Source organism: Doryrhamphus excisus, chromosome 6 (assembly GCF_030265055.1).
Source record: "Doryrhamphus excisus isolate RoL2022-K1 chromosome 6, RoL_Dexc_1.0, whole genome shotgun sequence".
Classification (NCBI taxonomy): Eukaryota; Metazoa; Chordata; class Actinopteri; order Syngnathiformes; family Syngnathidae; genus Doryrhamphus; species Doryrhamphus excisus.
In genome coordinates, this window is record NC_080471.1 from 21,484,361 (window position 1) to 21,498,332 (window position 13,972).

A 13,972-nucleotide genomic window follows, 5' to 3' on the forward strand; every position below is an offset into this window, starting at 1 on the left:
TTTATAAGGGCAGAAATTGTGTCTTTCTTTAATTACTTCTAATATCACAGAATCACTTTCTATAACTTGCTTTTCATTTTATATTGTATTATATTTGCCTTATTGGTAATGGTAATGGTTTTATTTCATTTGAACATGCATCAGATTACAATTGAATGCATCACATAATCAGTTCACAGTTCCACATGTCCAAAAGGAGTAGGAAGAAGCAAAGCTTATTAAATCCTACCCCTCCATCTGGTACTTTTACAATCAGTAACTGTTACATTTGTTCACTTCCTGCTTTCCATAGTACAATTTAAGTTTTTTTTTTTTTTTTTTTTAATTTTTAAATTTTTTAATTTTTTTGTCCCGTACTGAAGTAAGAGGTGATATGACCATACAATTATATTCTATTATATTACATTACTATATATTATATAGTTATTATAGTAACTGTTGGAGTAGGAAGAAGCAAAGCTTATTAAATCCCACCCCTCCATCTGGTACTTTTACAATCAGTAACTGTTACATTTGTTCACTTCCTGCTTTCCATAATACAGTTCAAGTTTTTTTTAATTTTTTTAAAATTTTTTTTAATAATGCACCTCGTACCGAAGTAGGAGGTGATATGAGCATCCAATGCCATAATGGGTACCATAGTAAGTGTCAATATAGTGATATATATAGCACATCATGACTGGTTCAAGACTCTTCATCCTTGTATTTAGCAAACATCAACTGCTTGTATTGTTTCTTGAATTGGCTCATCGTTGTGCATTGTTTGAGGGTCTTACTCAATCCATTCCATAGTTTGATTCCACATACTGAAATGCTATGGCTTTTTAACGTAGTCCTAGCATATAAGTGTTTCAAATTTAGTTCTTTAGTTCTTATTGGATGGTTATTTTTAGCCTTATGCATTATTTTTGCTGTTTGAAGATGAACTATATGTGTAAGTTTAAGTATTTGTGATTTTAGAAATAAGGAGTTAGTATGTTCTCTGTAGGCGGCATTATGAATTATCCTTACTGACCTTTTTTGGAGTACATTTAGCGAGTGAAGATTGCTTTTATAGTTATTAGCCCATATTTCCACACAATAAGTAAGATATGGTAGAACCAGAGAGCAATATTGTGCACAAAAAGTGTTATTTTTTAAAAAATAAACCCAAAAGAAACACCATAATCCATTACACAAGTGCTGCATGGTACTGGTAAGAAAGCCAATCAAGAGCATCTCTAAGAACTGTATATGTAAGACGAGGAAGTGGGGGGAAAAAGTCTCTGTGAGGTGACAAGCAGGGGAAACTTCTCATCAGTTGAATTCCAAACACCAATTTTACTGCCTGGAGCAAAAAGAAAAAAATTTTTTAGCTGCAAACATAAAAAAATGTCTAGCTTTAACGAGGACAAAACTTTGCTCTTACATTCTACTTCGATGGACATCCAATGAGTTAATAAAAAAATAAAAATACACATGCAGGAAGGACTAGCAAAAAAAAAGGGGGCTGAGAGGTTACCGAGCCTGCAACAGACGGATATGTCCACAGGGTAGAAGCAAAATGACACCTTTAATCATTCCTAAACACGCCGCTGCCTGGGCGTTTGATGTGAGCAGCCTTAGATCAGCCCTGAGAACATTAATGGCGGTCGAAAGGTGTGAAATGAACCACCATCAAATGAGGTCTATTACCGGGACCAGATCCCCGGACCTTTTTCCGGCAACACCCGACGTCCGCATTAAGACTTCAATAATCTATTCCAGACAAGCTGCCAGACCCTGCGGGCATTCAGACACCTGCCAACAGGGTGGATGCACACAAAGCTGTAGTATCGCTGCGGGCGGCGTTTTGCCTTGATTATCCAGTACCCTAAAATGTGACACACAGCAAAAAAGTTTACTTGGTGCTTATTTTGCGCAGGCTCTGCTGCAGTTGTAATTATCATTACTGTTGTTACAGTTGTCTTTATTGTCTTGCAGCTCGGTGACACAAAGCTGTGATTGCCCAGGAGCATCAGAGGATGCTGCGGATGAGTGTGTCTGTGTGTGTGTGTGTCAACATAGTGAAAACACAAGGAGCATGAAACATTAATTGAGCCGCGTAAGGTCAACTGCTGTGTTTAAACAATAATTACTTATCATTACGCAATAAGGGTACGCCCAATTTTAAAAGTCCCCCTCTTGTACTCGTGAACATGCTTTTAGCATACAGAAGCATTCGACAGATGCTCATTAGCAATCTCCTATGACGTGAAAAGATTCATTCTTGACAAGCAGGGCCAATATGCTGCTCCATTGGGAGACGAATGGTAATGAAGACAAAGAAGGAGAGCTGTGAGGAACATCTGGATGAGGCTGACTAAAGTTCCTCAGGGGTTGCAAGCTGTCTCGTGACAGCTTCCATCATCACGCTATTAACAGATCATTTGATGTCAAAACGTGGTACAAATTTAGTAATGAAGTAAAGGACTTTTGAGGAGACTATGATAATAATTAGTCACTTGATTTGTTCAAGTACTACATGTCGATGGGTTTATGAGTTATTTGAATAGCAGCGAATCGTTACACTCGTAGTACTTACATTTATGAAACAAGGGTTGCATAGCGTTCTTTTTTGTCCCAGTGTGACAAAATATTGCTCAAACTCATTGTTTCCCGAAGACTGGGAAACAAACTTGCATGTACTATAGAGTTATGACTTGCAACTTTGGAGCCAGTTGTGCTGGCACCTAGCATTGAAGCTAACAAGCTCCCAGCATGTCCGCCTATGCGGTAATGCTACATTTGATCAGAAAATGTCAGAAATGTCAGAAAAAGTTATTTGTTTCATTTAATTCAAAAGTAATTCAATTATACATGGTGATCTTGTTATGGTGACCTTTTTATGACCTTCTAAATATATATGGTTTTATTTCATTTGAACATGCGTCAGATTGCAATTGAATGCATCACATAATCAGTTCACAGTTCCACATGTCCAAAAGGAGTAGGAAGAAGCAAAGCTTATTAAATCCTACCCCTCCATCTGGTACTTTTACAATCAGTAACTGTTACATTTGTTCACTTCCTGCTTTCCTAATATAGTTTAATTTAATTTAATTTAATTTAATTTAATTTAATTTAATTTAATTTAATTTAATTTAATTTAATTTAATTTAATTTAATTTAATTTAATTTAATTTAATTTAATTTAATTTAATTTAATTTAATTTAATTTAATTTAATTTAATTTAATTTAATTTAGGGGCTGCACGGCGTCCTAGTGGTTAGTGCGCAGACCTCACAGCTAGGAGACCAGGGTTCAATTCCACCCTCGGCCATCTCTGTGTGGAGTTTGCATGTTCTCCCCGTGCATGCGCAGGTTTTCCCCGGGTACTCCGGTTTCCTCCCACATTCCAAAAACATGCTAGGTTAATTAGCGACTCCAAATTGTCCATAGGTATGAATGTGAGTGTGAATGGTTGTTTGTCTATATGTGCCCTGTGATTGGCTGGCGTACCAGGGTACGCCCGAAGATAGCTGGGATAGGCTCCAGCACCCCCGACCCTTGTCTCGCCCAAAGATAGCTGGGATAGGCTCCAGCACCCCAGACCCTTGTAAGGAAAAGCGGTAGAAAATGAATGAATGAATGATTAATTTAATTTAATTTAATTTAATTTAATTTAATTTAATTTAATTTAATTTAATTTAATTTAATTTAAATTAATTTAATTTAATTTAATTTAATTTAATTTAATTTAATTTAATTTAATTTAATTTAATTTAATTTAATTTAATTTTACAATTAAAATTTACAATTAAAAATTTTATCATTATTAGAGCCCTATCCAATAACACCCTGATAATCACCTTTATGCCAGTATATATAGTTTATTTACCCAATAAAGTACACATAATAACAGAAAATAAGCCATCGTAGACATAAATAATATAATATTCACACCCAGGGTGAGTGACACCTAGAAACCAGAATAAAATACTACTGTATTACCGCTGTGGAGAGACTCATAACACACTTAAATCACTTTATTAACAAGCAGAGAACACATGCAGTGAGCATTCATACTGGTACTTTTTACACTGCAAACCTGCTGCTAACACTCCCAGACACTATATATATATAAAAATGATATGTATGGATATGCACTCACCTCCAATTTTAGCATTATAGGCCACACCCACTCCACAAACACCATTGTTAACTGCAGCTGCAACCTCCCCAGCACATCGAGTCCCGTGTCTGAGAAGAGAGCAAAAATGAAGCTTTATGAATGCAATTCCAGAGAAACCATTTGCCATTCAATACGGAGCAATCCCAATGAATCCTTTTTGTTACCCATATGTTTTCTTGAAGGTTAACTAACTTCCCAGAAGGCCTGAAATAAATCTCATTTATAGGTTTTTTTTTTTATGTCAGTACTTACAAGGGAAGACGTCTCATCCTGAGTATACAGCATCCTTTGCATTAAAGCATTTCCAATTAGAGGACACGTTCAAGAGGTTCTTAATGAGCAAATTCAGTGCAGAAAACCTTCAGCACTATGTTGTATGCTCCATCACACTGTAATCGCTTTTAGAGGGCAAGCCACATTCAAGTGAAAATGGAACACAGTCATTCAGTACTTACTCAGGTATTTTTCAATGTGCTGCAAACTACATCAATGAGGAATTTCTGTATGAATCTGAAAGTCAAATGAGAAATGAAATAATAATTTTCCTTTCCTTGTGGAGCCTTGGCTGGTAGCATTACTCCGTTCCAGATGGTTTGATTCCAACCTAAATGGACTCTAACCACTTAATTGTGTCACATAGGAATGTAAATCCGGCTGCACGGCGCCCGAGTGATTAGCGTGCAGGCCTCACAGCTAGGAGACCCGAGTTCAATTCCATCATCGTTCATTCCAGGAATTTGCATGTTTTCTCCGGGTACTCCGGTTTCCTCCCACATTCCAAAAACATGCTAGGTTAATTAGCGACTCCAAATTGTCCATAGGTATGAATGTGAGTGTGAATGGTCTATACTATGTGCCCTGTGATTAACTGGCCACCAGTCCAGGGTGTAGTAAACACAATCATAGACAGATCACAGACACCTATAGATTGCTCTAATACACCACAAGGAGGAAGAACACAATGATACGTCCATACACTGTTAAAAAACAAAACAAATGGTGAATCCGCGAAAGGTGAACCGTGATATAGCGAGGAAACACAGTACAGCATAAACAATGACTAGCTAAACAGTACACAGCTAAACTTGACATGCTAGTTACAACTACAATCTAATAGTAGCGCTAGTTGCAATGGAAAAAACTGACCTGAAAACCAAGATGTCACGCGGAACGTGACACATAGCCTCACATTTTCATTTTTTTACGTGGTTAGCATGCAGGCCTCACAGCTAGGATACCCGAGTTCAATTCCACCCTCGGCCATCTCTGTGTAGAGTTTGCATGTTGCATGCGTTGATTTTTCTTTGGGTACTCCGGTTTTCCTCCCACATTCCAAAAACATGCTAGGTTAATTGGCAACTCCAAATTGTCCATAGGTATGAATGTGAGTGTGAATGGTTGTTTGTCTATATGTGCCCTGTGATTGGCTGGCGACCAGTCCAGGGTGTAGAAGACAGCTGGGATAGGCTCCAGCACCCTCATAACCCTAATAATATTGATGGATGGATTTGTAAAGAAGTTTGAAAGCTAGGAAGGGGTGTACAGACCCAAGGGTACGTCTGTATGATTATTTGACATGCGTCTTGAATTGCCGGTTCTCAAGGTGTCCCCATTGTGTCTTACAAATCGGGTCTGCAACATGTTTGTATGTATTTGACATTACATATAATATTCGGAAGGGAGCTCGTCCTCAAAGGTTCAACGCCATGTATTCATGAGAGATTTAGTGAATAATTCATCTCCATCGATCTGATGTCAGTGAATTCACTGTCAAGTGGCTGCCAAGGTTAAGTTTGATTTAGACAAGTGTGTGTACAGTGCCTTAGTCTTTTTTACCTCAGACATGTTTGATTGGGAAACCTCTTATTCTGTGACCTTGTTTCATCAATCCGTTTTCTGTACCGCTTGTCCTCATCAGGGAGTCTATCCCACTTGACTGTGGGCGAGAGGTCTAGACTGGTCGCCAGGCAACCACATGACACACACAGTATACGTAGACAACCATTCATATCCACATTCACACCGATGGGGCTCCAATATGCCAAACATGTGTGTTTTCAGAATGTGGGAAAAACACGCAAGCACAGAGAAAACATGCAAAGTCCACACTAGGGCTGTCTTTGACGAAGGATTTTTATAGTCTAATCTGATTTGGTAGATTTTATCCATGGTTGATTCATATTTAATTCATATTAAATATGTGGTAGCAATTTTCACTTGCTAAATGTACTGCAAAAAAGGTCAGTAAGGATAATTCATAATGCCGCCTACAGAGAACATACTAACTCCTTATTTCTAAAATCACAAATACTTCAACTTGCTGATATAGTTCATCTTCAAACAGCTAAAATAATGCATAAGGCTAAAAATAACCAATTAGCTAAAAATGTCATCCAATACTTCTCTACAAGAGAGGAGAAATATGATCTCAGGGAAGAACTACATTTGAAACACTTATATGCTAGGACTACGTTAAAAAGCCATAGCATTTCAATATGTGGAATCAAACTATGGAATGGATTGAGTAAGACCCTCAAACAATGCACAACGATGAGCCAATTCAAGAAACAATACAAGCAGTTGATGTTTGCTAAATACAAGGATGAAGAGTCTTGAACCAGTCATGATGTGCTATATATATCACTATATTGACACTTACTATGGTACCCATTATGTCATTGGATGCTCATATCACCTTGGACTTCGGTAAGAGGTACATTATTAAAAAAACAACAACCTTAAACTGTATTATGGAAAGCAGGAAGTGAACAAATGTAACAGTTACTGATTGTAAAAGTACCAGATGGAGGGTTGGGATTTAATAATGAGCTTTGCTCAGATGATGTTTATTGTATCAGTCCAAAGTCGAAAAAACTATTTACAAAAAACAGAAAGTGAAAGAGAAATATCCAAAATACTTTCACATTGAAATAAACCAAATAAAGGAGTCAGCCTCTAAGTTCTACCTTAAAAGAGCCACAGACCATTATATCGTCATTGAAACTGGTTGACTGCCTATCTGCCTGAAAATGCTCTCCTTATAAATACTAAGCCCTTCCCAGTGGCCTTCAGTATTCCTCTTAATAGTCATTCAACCGAGAAAATAGGTATTCCTTCACATCAGACATAATGATGTAATTATATCTGACATAAATTTAAGCCAAATCCACATTTTCATTTAGTGCATAAGTTACATTACATAACGCATAGGTCACATGACCAACATGAGCATGCAAACAGGAGGATATGTGCACCTTTGGGTGTATTTATAACAGTGGAAAAGAGGGATAAAGGTGTTGCTAGTGTTTCTACTGAAACGAATGAGAGAGCGAGCAGTGAAAAAAAAAATAAGCGGGGGAGTGAGCATTGTGTGTACATACATATGTATGTAAGTAACAGCACTGCCGGTAAACCATGACAGACGTCATGGAACATCATGGCTTGAAAAACAACTTACTTGCCAAAAACGCTCAGTTTGCATTTTAATGTTTGTCATTAAAATTCACTGACGGGATATAAAATGAAGTTGACGTAACCATATCTGTTTGAAATTATGTGATAATAATAATAAATAAATAATAATAAATAATAAAGTTATAATCTTTAAAATTTCATCCCTGCTTGGTTTGATCAGCGGTGATAACTGCGGGTACGGTTTGAGGACACAGGAGTCACAATTCATGGAGCGGTTAAATGTCAGCCAATAATTGGACTATTTTATTCCGGAATGTCTTTGAACGACTGATGTGATTTAATGCCGCACATGACATGAGTGCACATCAGCAGAGCGCAGTGAAAGGGCTTTGTGGTGCAGCCTGTCACCCACGGTTGTTGGTCTGACAGCTTTTTCTGTTCCATTACTCCATGCAAGAGTTCGAACTGATCGGCACTTAAAAGGCACCCCAAAAAAAAAAAACTCGTACCAACCCTAAATAGCAAAACATTTTTTTTCCCGCAGATCTCACTGAGATTTGTCAAAAGTTTGAACATGCAGTAATCTCTCATTTGTTGACTTTCATTCATTCATTTTCTACCGCTTATCCTCACAAGGGTTGCGGGGGTGCTGGAGCCTATCCCAGCTGTCTTCGGGCGAGAGGCGGAGTACACCCTGGACTGGTCGCCAGCCAATCACAGGGCACATATAGACAAACAACCATTCACACTCACATTCATACCTATGGACAATTTGGAGTCGTTAATTAACCTAGCATGGCAACACCTCCCCTATAGATAGTTCCGGGGTGAATTATGTCCCGGGAACCTACCACTACACTAGCATGTTTTTGGAATGTGGGAGGAAACCGGAGTACCCGAAGAAAACCCACACATGCACGGGGAGAACATGCAAACTCCACACAGAGATGGCCAAAGGTGAGAATTGAACTCGGGTCTCTTAGCTGTAAGGCTAACCCGTGCTAACCACTCTAACCACACCGTGCAGCCCATTTACTGTCACAAAAAAAAATAAAAAATAAAATCTCCCTTTTTTGTTGGGAGCTGATATTTTCCTGAAACTTAGGTATGTTCTACTGCTGATTACTTTTTGGAAAGACCAAAAAAACATTTTAATTCATTCATTTTCTACCACTTATCCTCACGAAGGTCGCGGGAGTGCTGGAGCCTATCCCAGCTGTCTTCGGGGAAGAAACGGGGTACACCCTGGACTGGTCGCCAGCCAATCACAGGGCACATATATGTAGACAAACAACCATTCACACTCAATTGGAGAATTGGACAATTTGGAGTCGCTAATTAACCTAGCATGTTTTTGGAATGTGGGAGGAAACCGGAGTACCTGGAGAAAACCCACACATGCACGGGGAGAACATGCAAAAGCCACACAGAGATGACTGAACGTGGAATTGAACTCGTGTCTTGAGCTGTGAGGCCTCCGTGCTAACCACTCAGCACCGTGCAGCCCATTTATAACATTCATTCATTTTCTACCACTTATCCTCACAAAGGTCGCAGGGGTGCTGGAGCCTATCCCAGCTGTCTTCGGGCGAGAGGCGGGGTACACCCTGGACTGGTCGCCAGCCAATCACAGGGCACATATAGACAAACAACCATTCACACTCACATTCATACCTATGGACAATTTGGAGTCGCTAATTAACCTAGCATGTTTTTGGAATGTGGAATGTGGGAGGAAATACATGGGAGTGAAATACATAAATGTTCAATTCCGAATAAATCTAAAAATTTAACGGAAAAGGATGAATATAAATTACAATACATCGAGACGTAACTGAGTAAAGGCAGACATTCTAGACAGACGTTCTGTCTGTACATCATCAGGATCACGTAAAAAAAAAAAAAAAAAAACTCCTTTTTGCCAGATGACGGGTAAGAGGACAAAGTCACTTCACAGGGTCAAAGCACAGCCACGCCTCCAGCTGGGCTCCTGATTAAGCTCAGTGGCGTTATGATGCATCACCCACTTGCCAATTCTCCCGTTTTCAACATTTCCAACACGTAAAGGATTTACAATGTCAAATAACAAAACAAAAAGATTAGACGGAAAAACAATGTTGCTTCCTGATAAATCATTCATCACATTTATTACACATCAGCCTGCCACCAGATAGGAACTCAGAAGTGATCATTAAACTCGCAATCCGATGGTGACGGAGCTTATTTGTCACGGTGAGACTGATATGCCTTGCTTCCACACCAGCGTCATGGCGCAACATATGGCAGGATGTAATACATCACTTGTGCAATTAAATGCTGCTACTGCTGTCCAGAGGTTTTACTGCTAACTGGTTTGTAGCAGTTAACGGTGACTTGACGGCCCCCTCATGAATGATATACATAATTGAGGATTAAATTGGGACTCATTATACAAGAAGGCATTTTTTTCCATCAGCAATGTAAGACAATTATGCTATTTTAGCGTCAAACACCGTATCAGCCCATTAAGCATTAGAGAATTAGCTTAACTCATGTACACGAATCAATTCAGTCGGAATTATTACAGCACTCGAGCTGTTGTCTTGTTTTGTTGTATCTTTCTTTCTCTTCCCAGGTGATCAACAGCTCATCCAACATGTTGAATGATGTCGATTTGATATTATACGGCGTCCTTGAATGTAATTTCGGGTCCACAATCAGAAACTGTGCTATCCTGGGAGTTGAATGATGACGATTTGACATGATATGGCGCCTCGAAGAATGGAAAAAAAAAAAATGGCTTCGCATTTAAATGCAGAGATACAGGAAGTTGGGGTGTTATTGTGTGCTCTGAAGGAGGACATAAAAGAGCGACAGCAGGAAACTACAGCACAAAAACGACAAGAGGCCTGAAAACACAAAACAAAAGCTTCAAAAAGATCTTCTCGAAGATCTATGAAGAGGTCATAAACCTTAAGGAAGAAAATAGAGCATGTACAAGGATATGAAGGCACTACAGGAAGATATCAGGGTTATTTTGCAAATTGACAACAAAGTAAAAACAATGCCATTCAATGTATTTTGTTAAATTGCCGATGTGAGCGACAGCTTAAAAAAGAGCTTCTCGAAGATCTATGAAGAGGTCATAAACCTTAAGGAAGAAAATAGATCATGCACAAGGATATGAAGGCAGTATAGGAAGATATCAGTGTTATTTTGCGAATTGACAACAAAGTAAAAACAATGCCATTCAATGTATTTTCTTAAATTGCCGATGTGAGTGTGCCATATAAGATCTCGCCTAAGGAAGCATATTGTATAGGGCTGACTATTATCAGGTATTCCACGGGGGGACCCATTTTTTTGTTTATATGTGTTATTTTTGGGGCAAATCCTATGTGGAGAATCAATTCTCCGCTGGGGGTAGGCTTGTTTAGCTTGTGTGTTTGATGCCTTTCAAGTCGCCCCCAAGCCCAGCAAGCTCCGGAAGATAGACGGGCTCAGTCAATGTTAGTCCCACTTTTCTCCGAGACCAGCCAGTGGCAGATAATAGGAGTGATGAATTGATCACAGAAATATAATACTTTGAGTGACAGTCCAATACGGAAACACTGAACTCGAACTTGAACAGGACATTTTTAATATTAATTGACTTTCATTTTAAATGACTCCTTAGTATGCTTATGCTAACTTTATTCTGATACCACAGGACTCACCCGTTTTCCATATCATCCACCCATCATATGCCGTCTGCTAGCAATAGATGCAGGATTGTTATTTGCTGATTTTCACTGATACTTGTACTCAAGTCTATAGCTTATTGTCTTATCGCTGTCCATGGTACTGACCATTGGCAAGACTAGGTTTGGTTTGGAATACGAAACAAATGCTTTGCAGCTGATGTAAAATTAAATAAGCTTTCTTCCTGTTCCTTTTTGGACATGTGGAAATGTGAATTGTGTTATATGATCCAGTGTAATTTAATTTGTGTGCATGTTCAAGGTGAATTAAACCATTACTTGTATGAGATCTTCCTGTTTGTTCTGTTGGTGGTTTTCACTCTTAGTGGTTTTATCCATTTATTTATTTTGTCACCTTGACTAATGGAACCTTTTTATGAATCCGCACCACTGTGTTGTCGGCTGTTATTGAACTATTTTCTGCGTCCACATTTGTGTATGCCGCTGCATCTAGCTGGATGGATACAGCTTATTAAAACGTGGCAGTTAGCATTCTTTCATCACCGTGGTGGAGAGCAGGGGAGGTATGCAGCAGATGCTTTGAGGTGAATCTTGCTTAATGTGTATCTGAAAAACACTTACTGAAGCTATTGTCACGCTATATTTGTTGACTTCAAGCAACCTTAATCACACAGTAAAGAAAAAAAACCCAATGGGGCCTAAAAAGATCAAATGTGGTGCTTATAGTCGCCGTAAAGGATACCATATAGGAATAATCTAGAGACACAAAAAGTTCGACAGGACCCTACAGTATTTGAGTATTGCTTTTCAGACATAAAGCTATGAAGGATTTAAACAGGAACAATTAAATAATGGAATATAACTCAATTATTTTCAGCCCCCCCAACATTTATTTCACAGTTTTAACAACTACAAATTTCAATGTTTTGCACATGAAACCCAACATAGAAAATAATTACATTTTTTGTTCAAAGGAGTTGTAATGTACATTTTCCCTACTATTATTACTATATAGAAAGTCTTTCAGTGAGTGATACTCCAAATGCAGCATTTACATCAGGGGTCTCAAACTCAATTTACTTGGGGGCCACTGGAGCTCGGGTCCGGGTGAGACTGGGTTTTCAAAAAAAAAAAAAAAAACGCATTTATTAAAAACACAAAAATTTAAAAAACTTTCCAATTTTCTACAAGAAAAGCTCTGATAAAACATTCCACTGTTCTCAAATATCTTACTTTTTATTTTTCTACACAAAATAAGATGAAAAATAAATTAAAAAAATCAAGAATAAAGAAAATCAATCAGTAATAAATAAATATAATAATAATAAAACGGCAAATAATAAAAACTTAAGAAACCACATATAGTTGGTGGGTAGACAAATTATTTTTTTCAGATTAAAATGAACAAAGCATTATTAGAGCCCTGTAGACATGACAAAACACGACTATAGTCACATTTATACTCTTTTTATTAACAACATATTGCGCAACTGCAGGGTCTTGAGACACATGCTAACTCGCAAACTAGAGATCTAGCGACCTAAACGGTAGCCTTCAAGTTATTTCCTTTAAACTTAAATAGCCAAAAACTTACCACTCCCACACGGATAGGGAGGATAACTCTTAACAGTTATTTAACCTTTAACATGAACATTAATCAAATGTAATAATTTTTTCTGGGTACATGATACCATACAGCATCCATATCAAACTTGCGTGGGCCGCACTAACATGAAACTTTCATATCAAGGCGGGGGCCTCAAACTAGTGTCCTGCGGGCCACATTTGGCCGGCGGGCCGCATGTTTGAGACCCCTGATTTACATGTAAGAAAATACACATTCAAAGATGGTGGATGAGCACAACCACACGCATCCCCTTGTTTGTTTTGGTTTTCATAGCGTGCAAGTAGGAAGCATGAAAGCATGAACCGAGTGTGGCTGGTAGCTTAGCCATGCTTGGCTTCATTGTAGGGATCTGTCTCTTGGCATTGCTCCTGATTTCTATCTTTTTCTACGAGGCCTGAATAGTGTCTATTCAACTGTGCAGCCCAATGGTTTAGGCTGTTTTCGGCTTAGCTGCGGGTCTGTTCAAAAGATTATATTGGAGCTCCGATATGTGTGGCCAACCACAAAGTTGCTGTCTCCCCTACGGTTAAGAAACAATCTAATTTGTTTCGAATTCAAAGCTTTATTTTTTTTTAAGTTTGAGGAAAATACATATTACTCAATTAAAGCATTAATTGTAATTAATTAATTATAGAGTGAAAAAAAGTTCTCCTCCTATTCTGTGTGGAAGTGGAACATTTTTTGGCTTGTTACTTTGTCCTTCTTTCCAGCTTGATTTCAAACCCTTTTTTGAGTTTAGAATAAATGCTATGTAGGCTAACTAGTTAGCTTGCTAGCATGTTAAAAAGCTGTGGCTGTCTCTTGTGTCTCTGCAGCAATCCTGCAGCCTACGAATTTGCAATGTGGTGTAAACTAAGAATGATAGGAGTGTAAAGATGACTATAGGGGTGTTATTTCATGTCTACAAGGCTCTAATAATGGCAAAATTCCTAAAAGTTGTGATGATTATAAAAGTTCTATAAGTTCTATGATGATATTCCATTGATCGATATTGAATCATACTTCTCAGAAATGTTATTGCCGTCGAGTCTGCAACCAATTAATCGCAATAAACGAGGGCCGATGGTACTGTTCTTTACTTACTAACCTTCTCATCA

General features: G+C 38.2%; 1 protein-coding gene across 2 annotated transcripts in view; it reads right to left on the minus strand.

The window, feature by feature from the left end:
- furinb (furin (paired basic amino acid cleaving enzyme) b) overlaps positions 1 to 13,972 on the minus strand; it is a 90,463-nt gene that overhangs the window by 29,330 nt on the left and 47,161 nt on the right. For both annotated transcript variants that reach the window (XM_058074693.1, XM_058074692.1), the window contains one exon: positions 4,134 to 4,222. In XM_058074693.1, coding sequence (XP_057930676.1) covers positions 4,134 to 4,222 — 89 coding nt within the window. The remainder of the gene's footprint in view (positions 1 to 4,133; positions 4,223 to 13,972) is intronic.